Source organism: Garra rufa, chromosome 7, assembly GCF_049309525.1.
Source record: "Garra rufa chromosome 7, GarRuf1.0, whole genome shotgun sequence".
NCBI classification, from domain to species: Eukaryota; Metazoa; Chordata; class Actinopteri; order Cypriniformes; family Cyprinidae; genus Garra; species Garra rufa.
In genome coordinates this window covers 21106667-21126167 of record NC_133367.1, presented here as the reverse complement: position 1 = coordinate 21126167, position 19501 = coordinate 21106667, and the positions used below count along the sequence as shown (strand labels likewise).

Below are 19501 nucleotides of genomic sequence, written 5' to 3'. Positions count from 1 at the left end.
AGAATTATTTTTAATAAAAAATATGCGGACACCGATGATCGTCACTCTAGTCAATACTTGTGTTTACATCAGCCACGGCTCCGCAGCTAGCAGGCTAGCAGTTCGCGGACACTTTAGTCAATGCTCACATTTATACGAGCCAAACTGCAGCTCGCTGAAGCATCCCAGAAGCAGCTGTCCATGCTACATCGCTAAAGTTAGGCGAATCCCCCACCTCGTCCCTCCCTACCCGCCAACGCTTCAAATTTCCGTAGGCGGGATTTATTTGAATGATATTCCTATGGACCACATTGTGACATCAAAGCATTTGGAAAACAAACACTGTAGTTCAAAGGAGCCGTTCGTTGTAGTTCTTGAAAAGGTTTTTTTGTTTTTAAATAAATATCTCCCTTTAAAGTGGACTTTGAGATTTGAAACTTTTTTAGATGTATTTTATGCCCAAACATACACACCACACACTGGCTAAAATTCAAAAAGTGAACAAGCATAATAGGCAAGGCAAGGCAAGTTTATTTATTTCATACACAATGGTTATTCAAAGTGCTGTACACAAAAAGAATTAAAATCATAATATCATCAAAATCATAAAAAAAAAAATTAAAAATAATAATCACAACAATAAAAACACGGATTTTTAGGACATTTAAGATGATTTGCAATCTGTTCGGATAGGACCCCTTCAATTCTCTCATACTGTTCCTCTTTATTTGTCCCTCGGCCACCCAGACGGATGTAATGCATCAAAATGTGTTTGAACTCATTCATACTGAAGACCAGCAGGCCTTCAGACGCAACTTACACTGGGCCTTGAACCCGCCTGCAACCAGCACGCAGACAGAAGAATCCCCACAAGGTCAGGAAATATATTGCTTTATATCATAGTAGCACTATATTAAGTTACTTTTGCCTGAAATTCTGAAGAAAAGTGTTTATATACAGTCAAGCCCGAAATTATTCATACCCCTGGCAAATTCTGACCTAAAGTTACTTTTATTCAACCAGCAAGTTTGCTCTGGCTGGGCCACTGCAAAACGTTAATGTTTTTGTCTGCTAACCATTTCTTCACCACTTTTGGGTTGTTGTCGTGCTGAAATGTCCACTGGTGCCCAAGGCCAAGTTTCTCTGCAGACTGCCTGATGTTGTTGTTGAGAATTTTGATGTATTGCTTCTTTTTCATGGTGCTGTTTACTGTGATTAGGTTCCCTGGTCCACCGGCTGAAAAACACGCCCAAATCATTAGGTTTCCACCACCATGTTTGACAGTGGGGATGGTGTTCTTAGGGTTGAAGGCTTCTCCTTTTTTACACCAAATGAAGGCTACATCATTGTGGACGAACAATTCCATTTTTGTTTCATCTGACCATAAAACAGAAGACCAGAAGTCTTCTTCTTTGTCCAGATGAGCATTTGCAAGGTCAAGCGGGTCCTGTAATTTTTTATAATACTTTGCACTGTAGCCACTGGAACTTCAAAACATGTAGATATGGTCTTATAACCATTTCCTGACTTGTGAACAGCCACAATACGCAACCGCAGATCCTCAGTGAGCTCCTTTGTCTTAGCCATGACTGTCCACAAACCAACCCTGCTGAAAAAAACAGCATATGCTGGGTAGGTTTGTTTTGATGCTGGGATGCTGGTTTTAGCTGGTTTGTGCTGGTGTTTTAGCTGGTTCATACTGGTCTTTTGCTGGTTAATGCTGGTCCTTTGCTGGTTTATGCTGGTCATGTTGCTGGTCAAGGACCAGCATTAACCAGCAAAGGGCCAGCATAAACCAGCAAAGGACCAGCATTAACCAGCAAAAGACCAGCATAAACCAGCTAAAACACTAGCATAAACCAGCTAAAATCAGCATCCCAGCACCAAAACAAACCTAACCAGCATATGCTGTTTTTTTCAGCAGGAAACAGCAGAGAGCTTCTGTTTTTCACCTGTTGAGTTGATTAAAACAGCTGTTTCCAATGAATCAGGGTAATTAGGATGCTCTAGAACAGCTTGGACTATTTGGAATGGTATAGAACTTTGGATTTTCCCATAGACTGTGACAGTTTGCAAAGGGTATGAATAATTTTGGACATGCCACTTTCTGTTCAAATGTAAATAAAAGCTGAGAAATACAATGATGCCTCTTGTACATCGTCTTATTATCTTTTGGGAGAAGCCTGTGTCATTTCCGGTCAAAAAAGACTTCCTGGTTGAATAAAACTAACTTTAAGTCAGAATTTGCCAGGAGTATAATTAATTTCAGGCTGGACTGTATATTACACGACCATGTAGCAGTGCTGATGTTTTAATATACCGGTGAATTGCGTGCTTAGGCGAATATTTAAATGAATAGTTTACAGCTCTCAAGTTTGGAAAGAAAGACCATAAGAGAAGAGAGAGTTCTTTTGGGGAAAAATGAGAGGAGGAGAGTGGTTTGACCTTTAGTGGAAGCTCCTGCAGTTGCAAAATAAATGTTATGGTCGCTAAAACGTCCATTTTAATTAGGGATAACAGCAAACAGAAAGGTTGAAAACGGAAACGGAGGTCAATGGATAATCCAATGATGCCCATGGTTGAAAAAATGTAGACATGCTACCGAAGTTCTTTTTTTGTTTCTTTTAGATGGAGATCCTGTCCCAAACTTGTCACTGGTGACTTGCAGCCCTGACCAGCTGCCTCCTGAAAACTCTTCTTTCCTGGAGAGAAATTTTGTTTGTCGTTTCCGATGCCTCCTAGACAATTCTTCCGGATTCCTGGTCAGTGTCAAATAGCTAAAGCATTCGTTTTGCACTCAAAACCCACACATGAACGTCATTCGTCGTCTTATTCAGATTGGAATATTAGTGGCCTATGATGGAAAATATCTTGCTATTCAAAGACTCTAAGCTCTGATGTTCCAGATTACAGAGTAAGTTAGTATGTAGGTTAGCACAGCTAACTTTGTTTTGGATTGCGCCTCTGGCAGCCACAGAGATCTGAATTGTTGGAACACCTCCGTAATCCATTTTAAGGGAACAACGGGGTCATTGGGAACAGGTTGTAATTTGTCCAAAATAGCGAGAACCGGTTCTTGTTAGCACAAATTAAACCTAATTTGAAGAAAGCCAGGCTTTAGCTATAGTATAGTGTGCGAGAGTGACCACCAACGCTTTCAGCTGTCTTTATTCCGAAAGGGTTTTTCCCATTCATTCTCTTTAGCCAGCCAGCTGTCTCTTTCTTTGCTAATCTTGGCAATGCGGTAGTGAAGAGATACGTATGCGTGCAAAGCTCACTACTGCAGGATTCTCTGTACTCTTTCCCTTTATTTGCTTCAGTCTCTCTCTTTTACTTTCTTTTCCGTTCACTCCATCTTTACAAAAATCCATCTCCCTCAAGAATCGCATGACTGCGCTTAGCTTGTCAGGAGCGGACCGCTAACAGGGGTCTCCCCATGTGCTCAGAGACTTTGATTAGCATGAGCTAGAAATATGAGTGACTTCAAACTCTTTTCCATTACGTTTTTTGTTTGTTGTCCTCTTGACGTTTTTTGAATGTAACCGTTAGATTCTCTTGGGAGGTTCACAATAAGGTTTAACATAATTATGGCCAATTAGCTTGATTATTTGACACGCCTCCAACCTGGAAAGTCATGCTGAAAGCGCCAAATGAAATATAGTTTGACAAATGTCTTTGTGTATGTGAATGCATGTCTTTGTATCAATACTTCGTGAAGTCATCAACGAACTGAGGCATTTGTTGTTTAGCCTTACATAAGCAGAACTATTTTAAATCAGGCATTACATACAACGCCACATTATTTACAAGAATTAAAGAAACAGCTCATTCAGAAATAAAATGACTAAAATACAGTTGAATCCTTTCCAACAATGACTGTATGATTTTGATTTCACAGAACGCTCACTGATGCATCAGAAGGAAAAACAATGCATTAAGAGCCGGGGGGGGGGGGGGGGGGGTGTTTGAACCTTCTTGAATAGTTGCATATAAGTCCCTCAGTTGTCCTCAGTGTGAAAAGATGGATCTCAAAATCATACAGTCATTCTTGGAAAGGGTTCAAATACACAAAAATGCTGAAAAACCTGATTGTGAGACCTAAAGGAACCACAGGCAGTTTAACTGTTCAGGACAAACAAGGGACTATTATTTTCTCTTGTGGACTATATGGAAACATCTTTTATGTATATATCTATTCAGGTCAGTACTAAATAAAAAATAACATGCATTTTGTATGATCCCTCTTGTTTTGGTTAAATAATTAACATTTTGCAGATTCTGCAAGGTGTATGTAAACTTTTGACTTCAACTGTAGGTTGTCAAGGGAGCTTTCCAGCTTTCCATTTTATGTAAAACTCCCACTCTTGGATGTTATTATCTCCACCAATCAGAATAAAATGTCTATAACGTTGACTAACCAATCACAAACAAACAAACATTCAAATATGACACATTCTGGACAGGTCATAGCCTCCATTCATAGATGACCCTGATTGAGGTCTATTGCCCACAATGAGTCAGAGACAAATTATGTGATTTGCCAAGGGTACGCCAACAAAATCATCAGCTCCAGCTGTGTATGTGCATATATTACGTGTGTCGGTTATGTACGTCTTTCATGCAAATCCATGATTGACATGATTTTTTTTTTTTTATTATTCTTGTTTATTTGCTCTTTTTAGATTAAATTCCACATTTGTTTTTCACATTATGCCTTTTTTGTTGTTGTTGTTGTTTTCTTATAATAGATATTCCAATGTCCATTTCATTTATGCACCATTAAGGCCCTGAATCTTCAAGGACGTTTAAAATTCCTGCATGGGCAGAACAGACGATTGGATGACGGAGGCAAAATGCCGCCCCAGCTCGCCTTGTTTGCCATTGCGACACCGCTACAGCCTCCTTCCATAATGGAGATCCGAACCAAGAACATGATTTTCAGAACCAAACATAAGTTGGACTTCACCCCAATGGCCTGTGATGCTAAGTAATATACAATGTATATACACTATATACGGAGCTTTGCGAAAGTATTCATACCCTTTGTTGCTGCCTAATGTTAAACTGCTTTAAATAACCTTTTTCCTCCACATCAATCTACACCCCATATGCTTCCATTGCACAAGTATTCATACCCTTATCTAGTACAGTTGAAATTTAGCTCAGGAGCATTCATATTGCTTGTAGATGTTACTACACTTTGAGTGAAGTTAACCTGTGGCAAATTCAATTGAATGGGTACTTTTGCAAGGCACTGTATATCTTCTTAAGTACAATATAAAATGATATAAAAATCACTCATTTTGGTTTCGCCTGTGTTTTAGGGGGAAAATTGTTCTTGGCTACACCGAGGCAGAGCTGCGAGTTCGAGGTACTGGGTACCAGTTCATCCATGCAGCTGATATGCTGTACTGTGCCGAGAACCATGTCAGGAGTAAGATTTTACAATTTCTTCAGATTTGTCATTTTGGGGTTTTTGTTGTTTAAGAACATATGTTGAAGATGCTACATAACTAGTAATGTGATTGACTGAAGTATATGAAGATTAAGAAACAGCTATGATGAGCTGTCTTTCTGTTTATGCATGCTGACATTTTTGCCCAAGGGTTGGTTTCTAAAATTAACTAGTGACACTAAAAGACATTAGCACTGTCCTCAAATGCTCGAACAAGTGACAGTATTCTCATTCAGTGTGGTTCACAAGAGGTAAGTTGTTATGACAGGAAGTGAATTGTATGGGTGTGGATTTGGTGAATTCTGACTTTTCTACGGTGGTCTACGGCAAGAACTAGGGGAAAAGAGACAGACAGAGAGAGCAAGAGACAGGAGCAGGAATGTTTTCCCATAATCCCATAGATTATGGAGGAGATTGGATAAATCCTTGACGTTAGGAGTAGAGCCTTGTGAGCTAGAGCCTTAAATCCAGTAAAATCAGTTTATGGTAGAAAAAAGGTGCAAAGCCGAAAATGGGGTTTGTATATTTTAACTAATAACTTGGTTTACAAACTGTTCCATTGTCTATTGTAGTGATCAAGACTGGAGAAAGCGGCCTGACTGTGTTTAGACTGCTTACAAAGGACAACCGCTGGAAATGGGTACAATCTAATGCTAGACTCGTCTACAAAAATGGCAAGCCTGACTACATCATTGCCACCCAGAGGCCGCTTGTGTAAGTATTGGCACTTTTGTATCCATTTCCATTTTCTAACATCAAGAGGCAGTCGGTACCGGCAGGGATCGTAGGCGGGGGGAGTGAATAAGCGCTCTGAAGTGCTCGTCCACCGCTCTTTTTCACCCTCAATACCCAGAGCCGGATTAACGCAAAGGCAAACTAGGCACGTGCCTAGGGCCCGATTGGCGGGAGGGGGCCCAGACAGCGGGACCCTTTTTTTTTTTTTTTAATGTACAAATGTCCTATCTACAATCTATTTCAATATTTATTAATTAACTAAAAATAGTGACGATGTTTATCTTAACCATAGACTGTTACATTGTCATATTAACGCCAGCCCATGACTGTATAGAGCGACGCCAGCCAGTCAGAGCCATACAGAGCGATTTGTGATAAGCTTTTCACCCAGAGTTATGCCGCGTTCAAGGCAACCCGTAACCCGTGTTTTTCCAACCTTCTACCCGTGAAAGTGCACTGGAACGGCAGTCAAACCCGTGACTTCCCACTTGTGAACTCGTACTAGATCGATGGACTCCCAGTTACGAGTTCTGACGTAACATACAATATCAGCCCTAATGCGTGCGGTGTTTATGCAAGTGGTACACGGTGGAAAAATAGAGCATATGGACAATATAACGTTGCAATCAAATTAATAATAATATAAAAATAATAATAATTCATAAATGTGCCCAGGCAGTTTGGCGTGACTTGCCTGGAACGCTACAAAGTCGTGAGTCGTGATTTTAAGTCGTGTTTTACGAGCTCAAAAACCTGCCTGGAATGCGTAGCATTAGCATGCTGCACATTTAATGTTAATTGTAAGGCCTATTATTACATTGCATTTAGTTTGAGAGCAAAAGAATGACAACATAACCTGTACATTAGTTGATTTGTATTGCTTTTTACCTTCCCTCCAAAACTGTTTTTTTTTTTTTTTTTCAGGCAATTTTATATTTTGAAAAAAATTAAATAAAGCAAAGCCGTTTGAACAGCGCTCTTCACTTATTATTTTATTTTGTACCATGACCCGCACTTACAAAGCTACGGAGCCCCTTACGTCACCTGTAGAAGAAAAATAATTAATCCGTGGGGACGGTTTTGCAATTCGTTCCCTCAGTTTATAAACCGTTCTCACGAATTCTTAAACTGTTCCCTCAGTTTAACAATTCGTGCCCACGGATTAACAAACCGTGCCCACGAATTTCCAATCCGTGCGCTCAGATTTTGTAAACCGTACCCTCAGATTTTGAATCCGTACCCACAAATTCATAATCCGTGCGCACGCTTTCGCAATCCGTTCCCACAGTTTGTAAACTGCTCTCACGGATTTGTGGCCCCGCCCCCAAATTCAACCAGGACACGTGTTTATATGCTGGATGCATTGTTTTGCATTTATTAGACTTTATTTCTCAGTAGGCTATATGAGACTATGCAACAATGACAAAACAGAGTTTTTAGCTTTATTTTATATTAATCACCAATAGATTAGCTGCCAAAAAAAACCTGTGTTTTAACCTATTGGTTATTAATGTAAAATAAACGATAAAAAGAAGCCTGTTTTGTAAGTGCGGTCATGGTACCAAAATAAAATAATAAGTGAAGAGCGCTGTTCAAACGGCTTTGTTTTATATAATATTTTTCAAAATATAAAATTACCTGAATTAAAAAAAAAACGAGTTTTGGAGAGGAGAAGGTAAAAAGCAATACAAAACAAATAATGTACAGGTTATGTTGCCATTCCTTTGCTCTCAAACTAAATGCAATGTAATAATAGGCCTTATTTAATAATAACATTAATAGTGCAGCATGTATCTAACTCTGGGTGAAAAGCTTATCATAATCACAAATCCGTGAGAGCAGTTTACAAACTGTGGGAACGGATTGCGAAAGCGTGCGCACGGATTATGATTTTGTGGGTACGGATTCAAAATCCGAGGGTACGGTTTACAAAATCTGAGCGCACGGATTGGAAATTCGTGGGCACGGTTTGTTAATCCGTGGGCATGAATTGTTAAACCGAGGGAACAGTTTAAGAATTCGTGAGTACGGTTTATAAACTGAGGGAACGAATTGCAAAACCGTCCCCACGGATTAATTATTTTTCTTCTACAGGTGACGTAAGGGGCTCCGTACCAAACAGTCTTCTTTTTAGCGTTTATTTTCCAATAATAACCAATAGGATAGAACACAGGTGTGGTGTTTTAGCAGCTAATCTATTGGTGATTAATATAAATAAAATAAAGCTAAAACTCTGTTTTGTCAGTGTTCCATGGTCTCATAGCCTACTATGAGAAATAAAGTTTAATAAATGCAATACAATGCATCACAAATCCGTGAGTGCAGTTTACAAACCCGTGGGAACATATTGCTAAAGCGTGCGCACAGATTATAAATTTGTCGGTAAGGATTCAAAATCTGAGGGTACGGTTTACAAAATCTGAGCTCACGGATTGGAAATTCGTGGGTACGGTTTGATAATCCATGGGCACGATTTATATTTATTTATTTAACTGAGGGAACAGTTTAAGAACTCGTGAGTACAGTTTAAACTGAGGGAACGAATTGCAAAACCGTCCCCACGGATTAATTATTTTTCTTCTACAGGTGACGTAAGGGGCTCCGTGTGTACGCAATATCGTTTTGCTTAATAAACTTATTTGCTCTGTTTACATAGTCTACTGACACCTATTGGTTATTTACTGGTACTACTGCCTTAACAATGACACTCCCAATGGATAAAATGAGGATAATTTAATATCATTTAATAGAGCCGTGTAATGTATAAATAATGAATATCAAAAAATAGTCTGATAGACTGTTTTATATACAACACATGACTTATTTTGGCATACAACAACCAATTTTTAACCAAAGACTAGGCTATGTAGAATGTGAATTAACTTTTATTAGTAACTTTGGTAAGTTTCAGATTTCAATTCATAAATAACATCGACGGAGGGGGGCCCAAAAAATGCATCCTGCCTAGTGTAGTCAATTTATTTAATCCGGCTCTGTCAATACCCCAAATGCTCCCCTGGTGCTGCAGCAAAAATGGCTGCCCACTGCTACGGGGGTGTATGGGACACATGTAACATCACTTTCACTTGCACTTTCAAGTGACTTTGCCAAGTACCGGCAAGAGTTGTAGGTGGGGGAGTGAATGATCAACAAAGTATGGCAACCCATACTTGCCCAGGGAGCAATTGTGGTTCAATGCCTTGCTCAAGGGCACCTCAGTTGTAGAGGTAGGAAGGTGGAAGAGAGCATTGGTCATTCACTCTCCCCACCTACAACTCCTGCCGGTACTAAGACTTGAACCCACAACCTTCGGGTTTCCGACTCTCTGACCATTAGGCCACAACTGCCCCATGACTTGCTTTAAAATTACTTGCATTAAATGATCATCACACACAACTTGAAAAAATAAGTTTGCAGAAGAGGTGGTGGCACAACTATAATGATCATCTATAATCTAACCCACATTAAAACGGTACTAAACTGCAGTGGAAAAACAAACCGAGCCAAAATAAAGCGAGCCGAGCTGAGTCATACCAGTCCCATATATTATGGCTAATATCCATTTAACTTTCTGCACTAATAATTTACTAAATATATGTAGTTGATTATCATGATAGTGTTCGCTTTTGAACTGTTAAATGGCAAGATTTTGATGAAAGTACTTCTTACATCCACTGACAACATTCTGTTATTTATTTGTTCAGAGAAGAAGAGGGCGGAGAGCATTTGAGGAAGCGATCTATGCATCTTCCGTTCACCTTTGCTACTGGAGAGGCCCTGCTGTACCAAATCAGCTACCCCATGCCAGGCTTCCCCGACACCCTTCAGGGCAAAGGCAAAAACAACAAAACCAAAAAGAGCAAAGTGGACAAAAGTTCAAAGGATGACGTGGACCCAAGTTCTCTGCTGGGAGCCATGATGAGACAGGACGAGTCTGTTTATGTTTGTCAGCCTGCTACGGAGCCTAGAATGTCATTCCACAGTAGCCTTTTCAGTGAGGAAGGAGAAACTAGCACTTTCTCTTCCTCTGTGGAAAATGAAAGTTGGAATCCAGTGCAGAATAGTGTAACTGCAGTCTCAAAACAGGAGTCATCAAGTTTTGACCCACTACTGGCAACATTAGACTCTCTGTCCCTGGGAAATGAGGAAAGCTGCTCCAACAGTGAGCTATTTAGTGCCCTGGAAAACCTTGGGCTCAACGCAGAGGACTTAGAGTTGCTGCTTCTGGATGAGAGGATGATCCAGGTAGAGATGGAACCGGATTACATCCCATCTCTGAATGATCTTCTCACCAACAACGAAATCCTCTCCTACGTCCAAGACTCACTGGAGAACCGAACTAAGGACTCAACAGATGCTCAAAACCCTGCAGAGGCATTAGGTTCTGTCGAACCCCCTAAGCCATGTTCTGCTTCCCATTCTGCTTCTCAAATGTCTACTTCTCACGTACCTTTCTGGCCACAAAAACAGATAACACCAATAGTTCATCTCTCACAGCGTATGCAGCAACATCTCAATGGCCAGTCTGTTTGCCACACATCCGAGAACTGGATCCAGGCACCAATACCTCAGGCGTCTAGCGCAGACTCTGAGCCAACTACATTTAACCAGCATGATACTTTGTTGGTGAACTCAGTACCCAATGGACACTGGGTCCCTGAACACACACAAGCCAACTTGAACTCTCAAATTGGTGACAAGATAACAGGAACTAGTAAAGCACAATCAGAGCAATGGCAGCACAACCAGTTGCTTGACCCTTTCCAATATCAACAGAAAACAACTGTGGGTGGTGATGCCCCTCCGAACGGGGTCTACAATGATCCCCAGTGGCATGGATACAACTTCACAAATCAGTTGGTCACAAATGGACCTTGTTTTCCTAATGGCCAGATAGCACACACACAAACAGTTAGTACACATGTTGATTACAGTATGACTGCCAATTCAGGGGTGGAGTTTACAATGAATATAAATACAACTGGGGATGTAAGGCAGTTTCAGGGAGCTGTGGCCTCGTCTTCATCCTATCAGCAGGGTTATCAGAAACAGCAGCAGCCAAAGGTCGCACCCACTTATTACGCCTCCTATACCAAACAGAACTCATCTCTGGAGCATATCCTGGGATTAGCCCCACCTTCGAACATTTCCTCATTGACAGATTATAGCTCCAAAGTGACCCATGATGCCACCCACAGTAAGGTAAGAATTAAGGAAGGATATAGTTGTGCAATGTGATTTAACCAAGTTGGACAAGCTCCTGTATCAAACAAACATATAATAGCCAAACCTTATTCAAAACCAAAAGTACACCCTCAACTCCTGATCTCAAATGTCATTAAGCCCCTAATCCTAAAAACTAATTAGTTGAAAGGAATGTTGTCCTAGAACATGGGTGCCCAAACTTGGTCCTGGAAGGGTGATGTCCTGCAGAGTTTAGCTCCAAAGTGCCTCAACACATCGGCCTGAAAGTTTCTAGCATGCCTAGTAGGAGCTTGATTACCTTGTTCAGGTGTGCCTTATTGGGGTCGGAGATAAACTCTGCAGGACACCAGCCCTCCAGGACTGATTTTAGGCACCCCTGGATAAGGGGAAACCAGTATTGCTGTACCCCTGTAGTTTCCAATCCAACTCTTAGGATTAGAAACCCCTGCAGAACCTCTTTTTTAGGTATATTATGAAGCTGGTAAAGATTATAGATTGCTAGTTTAGAAATTTTGTCCAGATTGTATCATGATGTCTTTAATGGGTTAGTTCAACCAAAAATGGTAAGCCTGATCCGAGTGCTTTCTGACCCTGCATAGACAGCAATGTTACTAACACATTCAAGGCCCAGAAAAGTAGTAAGGACATCGATAAAATGTGACAGTGGTTCAACCTTATTTTTATAAAGCTACAAGAATACTTTTTGACTAAAACAACAACACAAAATCTTAATTTTTGTTTTGATAATAAACAAAGGTCTTACAGGTTTGGAGTGACATGAGGGTGAGTAAGTAATGACAAAGTTAATAAGTTTAATGACAGTTTTGGGTGAACTAACTCTTTAAAATTTCACGTCATGATAAGGACCTTTTTGACCACCCTTCCCAACTTCTGATTGTATGTGTATGTGCTGTAGAAACAACTCGGATTGTCTAGTATCGTAGTTTAAAGGATATTCTAGACTTCAAAGCATGATACGCCCCACTCTACCCCCTCCATAATTCTCGATCTTTTTTCCATTGGCCTAAATGCTCACTCTGATCTAATTGTGCTCTGTATAAGGGGCCAAGACCTAATAGGTCACGGATAATGTTCTGAGATTGCATAATGCACAGTGACAGACCTACAGTACAAAGTCTTGGCAGTCTCTGGAGATTCACCGTGGGGCCCCATACAGGTGGATGTTTGCTTTTCCTGCTGTGTTGCTTTATTATGGTGACTGTGATTAAGATCGTAATCTTCAGCTTAGAAGTGTAAGCTTCCAGGTCAACCCACCAGCATCAGACAGAATTTTCCGCTATAGTGGTGGCAGCCAACTGTAGCATCTAGTCCATTGTAAAAGGGAAGCCTGAGGCTATGAACGAGAGATAGAGTAGCCTCCACAAAAGGACCGCTCATGCAGCAGGCAATATTCAGAGACCATGGGCCCCTGTCTGGACTCATTTAGCCAGACGATCTTGCCTTTCCACATGTAGGGCACCATGCTGTTGTTCCACATGTAGGGAGTGTGTTTTCTGCAGATGCTTAGCAGTGCCTGCTAAGACAAATTTGGTGAATAACTAATCCCTCAAGAGAGATGAGGGAAGTACAGTTAAAAATAGTATTGAAATTGAAATGGTGAGTTTACAAAAGTGAATCTTCAATGGAAGGGCAAGGCAAGAGAGAAAGAGCACTACATTCTAGGCTTCGGGTTTTCTGAGTTGTATGTGTTCAGGGTCAATGCTCTCAGCTGAAAAGAGAATAGAGCTTAAATGCCCAGTCAGGCGTGAGCCGCCATGACCTACAATCCAGCATCAACATTACCTCATGCATACTAACACTACACTTTCAAATACTGTTTGAAACTGTTTTAAACTATAGGAGCTTTGTGATATAGCCAAGGATTTACTTATCATCTGCAAATGTGAACAATGAGTCAATTATGAGTTGGTAAAATAGCATGGATTGACTAATTATGCCAAGTGATGTTTTTACCCACCTAATCTTTAAAGTTTGGACTGCCTGATCTCATGACGAAAATGTACCAGTGGGAACTTTTTCACAAGATGCCAAATACGTACCAATAAGATACATATCACTGCAGTTTCCAACAGAAATAAACACTGGAGGCGGTAAAACACCAAGCACTTGTAATCGTTTTCGTACACAGTTATGATTACAGCTCCATATGTTTCGCTTTCCAGACTTAAGCTCGCTCGGTAGCTTAGCCAGCAAGGAATTGGATTTATGATACGGAATCCTGGGGTACGAATCCCGTGAAAATCATGACTCACACTGAACAAGCTGAAAGATGAGAGATTGAAAAACAAGCTAATACAGCTGGCTTGCGACTGTGTTTTTACGCCACATACGCTTTTGTTCATACTGTCGGGTAGGTTTAGGTGTATTGCACATGGTACGTTATTTTAAAATGTCACGCATTAAGAGTTACGCCGCTCAATCGACATTTCATGTCAGAACTTCAGTAATACGCAAAAAATCAATGTCACATAAAACGTACCATATGTACAATCATCTGTTACAATAAAGAAACAAACACTCTTTTAGCGCCACCCAGTGGACATTTCACATCGACTATGTCACAAAACATATGGGGTGGTAGGTTATTTTGCATCTTGCAAAAAAGGTCCCACAGGTATGTTTCCGTCATGAGATGGTTGGGTTTGGAGATTTGGACCAAAAACGGCATGGAATTAGTTTTTGTTTCTGATTGTGATCCTGGTGAATGTCAGTATACCTTAAATTACCCCAACAGACACAACATCTGCTGTCCAGCTGTCGCTAACCTGCTTTAAGAATCAACCACTGTGCTAGTTCTGTAAGATAGCATCGTAAGTGAGCTCTGTAATTTGGGTCAATACCTAAGAAGTTGCTCTAATGCTAATGAAAGGTCACAGTTGCTCATTTTTATTCTGTGTTTAAACTATATGACTTTGAAAGAGATAGTTCACCCAAAGATGAAAATTCTGTCATTAATTACTCACCCTTATGTCGTTGCAAAATCGTAAGTCCTTTGTTAGCTTTTAGATAGCTTTTAGCCGTTTAGCTTAATACTTCTATCATTTCTTGTTTGCTTGCTTCCAGATGGAGACGGGGTTTATACTCAACTCTGCTAGTGTGGCCTACACAGGAAGTTGTTTGGTTCCCAACGGCAATGCAGTGGCCACACCTGGCAACAGTCCTCACCCACTTCCTGAGCCACTCCCACCGCCTCCAGACCCTCAGACCACTGGTTTCTACCTCTGAACACACTCAATACAGATCCGTCCGAAAAGATGCCATCAATCACAAAAAAGACTGTCATGTAAAATATAAAATATTCAAAATTGTTTTAGGTTTGCTTAGCCACTTGAATAAATTTTTATTTAAATTAAAATGAGCCAGGCTGACCTCTGGAATATCGAACCAGTTGCTGAATTCTCCACTCAAGTTAATATGATAGCACTCTCATTTATATAATTATTTTAATGATGAATTAATTATGTATCAATTATGTTTAAATTATTACTCTCAGTGTAATTAAAGGGATAGTTCACCCAAAAAATTTAAATTACTTTATGATTTACTCACCCTCAAGCCATCCCAGGTGTATAGACATTTTTCCTGAACACGGAAGTAAGTCCGACTCTTAACTGAAAGAATGCTTTGCATTTCTGGTCTGCATTGTTTCTAGTCAAATTAGGGTATATTCCGAGCTAGTAAACTTATGTTAAACCTATTAAAATGTTTTTAAAAAGCACATGGCTCCATAGCGCCATCACTTGGCAATGTCGCAATGACCGTCATTTGTCAGTGCCTCACTTTAATGAGTGTGTAGATGACACAAAGCAGCGGACGTTATCTACATTAAAAACAGATGGACGCTATTTGAATGGGTTCCTATGGAAACCGGAACAGAAAAGCATTCAATCTGACGTTAGAATTTGTAATGGCGGCGCTCATCGTTTACTCAGGAAAAAGGTCTAAATGACTTTATTCTTTTAGTCAAATACAATCGAAGTTATTTTAAAAAATGCCCTGGCTCTTCCAAGCTTTATAATAGAAGTGAATGGCTGTTGAGATTTTGAAGTTCAATAAAGTGCCTCCATCCATCATAAAAAGTACTCCACATGGCTCCAGAGGTTAATAAAGGCCTTCTGAAGTGAATTGATACATTTGTGTTAGAAAAATAATAATAAACCGTAATCTCTAGTTTCCGCTAACTGACGTAGGATGTGGGCGTAGCGTAAACTCCAGTGAGAGTTTTGTTTACAGCAAAGGAAAACCAGTCTCCTCTTGGCTTTAATCGGATTTCTCCAACATTTTTCTTTACAAATCATTATCCTGTACTTCTAATTCCACTCTTTCCTAAATGTACATATGACAGTTAGCGGAAGCTAGAGATGACACTTTATAAAGTTTTAAATATTAATATTTTTCCTGCACAAACACATCAATTCGCTTCTGAAGGCCTTTATTAACCCCTCAGGACAATGTGGAGCACCTTTTATCATAGATGGATGCACTGTATTGAACTTCAAAAACGTAACACCCATTCACTGCCATTATAAAGCTTGGAAGAGCCACAACATTTTTTAAAATAGCTCTGATTGTATTCGTCTGGAAGAAAAAAGTCATATACACCTAGGATGCTTGAGGGTGAGTAAATCGTGGGGTAATTTTCATTTTAGGTGAACTACGCTTTTAATTACTGTTGATTTGTAAGACACAGGGAAGTTTCTTTAGTTGGCAGATGCAGTTGATCACTATTTGAGATGGTCTGTCTGTAACAGGTGCATGTTGTGTGTAAGTATGTGTGTTGGCATTAATTGGGCCTCATTCATAATTAACATCTGTAAATCATGTTATGTTTATGCAGTTTATGCAGCGTATAGCTCGTACAAAACAGATTTTTCTGAAATGCAGTAAATGACTGATGTTTATTTAGGGAAAAAAAGCAAGGTTGTTACCGTCCATTTACTGACAGTTTAAAGAAAAATTATGTGCGATGTCAATAGCAGCACGAAAAAGACTGAGACTCCTTTGTAGATGTCACTTGTAGATCTGAACCCATTTCGAGAGATTAGATTTCGGAAAGATGATTCTAGATTTGATCAACTTACCTTTTAGATACAGCTGTTCATGTGTATAGTGAATCCAGAACCAATCCAGTTTTGTGACAAACGCATAATGATTTGTAAGAGTTAACCAGGTGCCAGCTAGTACAATCTACTGTCTTTTTAATTATGGGTAACTCATATTATTATGCGTTTGACATGAGACCAAGCATTTCAAAAAACAGGTTTGTTTTGTCCCTGAAAAGAGATTCTGGAAGCGTGCATTGTTGAATGTGTTGAGTATATTGTAAAGCAGTAAAAAAGAAAAAGAATATTTCATCAAGGTGCTGCAAGGTGTTTAATGAATAATATTGTTAAATGTGATAGTATTATGAAGTCACAGAGAATATGAATTTCCAGGCCAGCCACTTTGTTTTTACGTTTCTTTTATAAATACATACATATATATAATGTATTTGCAGACATTTCCTATAAGATGTACTGTACCAATGGCTCGACTATGGATTCAAATTTCTTTAACACGTATATGAGAAAATAAGACAATCATTTACAAAATGTTTTAAGAGTTTGTAAATAGTCAAAAAAAAAATATTTCATATTGTTGTAAGCACTATTTTAAAGAGCACTGCAACCTAACAAGGTTTTACATTTTTTTCCGGCACAAGATGTAGGCTGCTAGAGAGATGTTTTTTGAGGTAAATATTGTATAATTTTTTTCAGGTTGTGTGTTTTGTTTGTAAATTTTAAGAAGAAGTTTTACACTTTAAATAAAAAGAACATGGTGCCATACTGGTAAATTTACTTTCCAGAATTTGAAGTGTTTTACTGTTTGCTTAGAAATTGTCATTCATGTCAATGGTTTGCCATGTTTTTGTTTTTTAATCAATCATATTTGATTTAAAAAAATCACGTTTGGATTCATTTTAATATTCTAACGCACTGAAAGTAGCAGAGATGATACAATAGGTACATATGCAGGTCTGTCTTTTTGTCATTTGACTGCTTGTTGAAATGTTCAGTTTGGTCCTTTAATTAAAGAATTTGTGCAATCACAAGGAGCCTCACGCGTTTTGTCATTTGAAAACATTTCTTGTTGGTTCCACTTTTTGTGTGTGTTTTGAAGCATGGAGGTTCCTAGAGAACCAATCTATCAGTCGGGCCGTATTTCTGGTTGCATTCGCACCGGCAGCAGGAACTCTGAAGCGGTTGACAGCGACGTCTTTATTCGCGGCATTTACAAACAACCGGCGAATGTTGTTGTGTTACTTGATAAAGGATATGGAATGTAAACGCACTATTTACGCGTTTGTAAAGAGTGTGAAATTCTGACTAAATAGTCTATGACATCTTACATATCAGCGAGGCTTTGAAGAAAAGAACACAACGCTGCAAACAACAGATAACAGGAAATATCGCTGTTTTCCATGTTTGTGAAGTAAATATTTTTACATTGCTTTTTAAAATGCAGGGTAGCTGGTGTTAAGTAAGCGTTTGGCCAATCAGCGTACTTTTTTCCGTAAGAACTTGAGCGGCCATTTGGAAATTTTATGGTTCCAGAGTTTATGCTTCTAGTTTAATCAGCGTCCAGATATTTTTAGCTGTACAACACACTTTTAGATGCTTCATATTGCAAATTGGTGTGTTCCCATGTTATTTTAATGTATTATCTTGTGTTATGTATTATCATTGGTTTGTAGTGCAAACAGTTTGACCGTGTTTTCACAAGGAGTCATCAATCAAACCATTTTGGCGGCACTGACTGTAAACAATGCCGCTGAACCGAACGAAACTATTTAAAAACATATTTTGCTGATTATTGCTGTTGAAAGTGATCAATTATTGTCTTGTTTTGGACTGTGCTGATTGAACGGACCGGAAAAAACATTTAGAGTACTATAGACTGCCAAAAGTTATAACAAATCAAGGAGAAGAGTGTAAAAAGACTGTCTGAGGAACAAAAGGTTTTTGTGGTTGGCCAAACTAAACCAGGATTTCCAGTGCAAAATCTTGACAACATTTGTGTTTGTTCTTATCATTTCCAGTCAGGTAGGTGAAATATTCAGCTAATATTTTAATTAATACTGCTCGTACTAGGGCTGGGCAATTTGGCTTAGAATCAAAATCTCGATTAATTGAACATTTTAACCCGATTACGATTAATGAACGATTATATTATTTATTAATAAAATTATATTTAATTATATTTATATAATAATTATTTTTTTGCCCTCATAGTTCACTGACAAGTTTTGTACAGTAAATATTTTCACATATTACAAGCGAGAGATTTTTGGATGAAGGGTGCATTACTTGATTTTAAAATAATTAAAGGAAACACACTATCTACGATCTATGATTATTAATTGAACAACTGAAATTAAAGCAAGCATTGCTTAAAACGAAAAGTCACATTTTTCTTAAATTAGTGAAAATAAATAACTTGCACTATTGGAAACAAAATAAATAATTTTCAATGTTTTTCATATTAAAAGTAGAAAATAAGCAGTATCTCCTCTAAATAAAATTACCCTTGTATATCCTGTATAAATAAATACTTTTTACTGTATAAATACTGTTTAAGCTCTCCATCGACATGTCGGCGGAATAACGTAACGGAGCGCTTGTGTTTTTTTAAAGGGAAAGTAATTGAAATAATCTTCCTGGAAAAATTTTAACGATTATAGGTTCTGAATGTCGATTTCGATTATTTTTCGATTAATCGCCCAGCCCTAGCTCGTACATATCTTCACCGCCTATTAACATTAGTTTGTCAAAATATTGTGCCCTTTTCTACTTACTAAGTCCTTCTCTATGATTTGTGGTTTAGACAGCATGCATTAGCAGAACGACCTATTCAGTAGTACTTTAAAGGAGTAGTTTACTTTCAGAACAAAAATTTACAGATAATGTACTCATCCCCTTGTCATCCAAGATGTTCATGTCTTTCTTTCTTCAGTCGTAAAGAAATGGTGTTTTTTTGGGGCGGGGGGAAACATTTCAGGATTTCTCTCCTTATAATGGACTTCGATGGTGCCCCTGAGTTTGAACTTCCAAAATGCATTTTAAATGC

At 38.9% G+C, this 19501-nt stretch overlaps 1 protein-coding gene across 1 annotated transcript; it reads left to right on the top strand.

Moving 5' to 3' along the window:
• The first annotated feature begins 728 nt into the window (after window positions 1–728).
• Window positions 729–16454, top strand: LOC141338540 (aryl hydrocarbon receptor-like). The gene is made up of 7 exons (XM_073844114.1): window positions 729–853; window positions 2608–2741; window positions 4764–4966; window positions 5304–5413; window positions 6007–6148; window positions 9874–11371; window positions 14459–16454. The coding sequence occupies exons 1-7, from the start codon at window positions 736–738 to the stop codon at window positions 14618–14620; spliced, it is 2367 nt and encodes a 788-aa protein (XP_073700215.1). The 5' UTR covers window positions 729–735; the 3' UTR covers window positions 14621–16454.
• Window positions 16455–19501: the final 3047 nt, after the last annotated feature.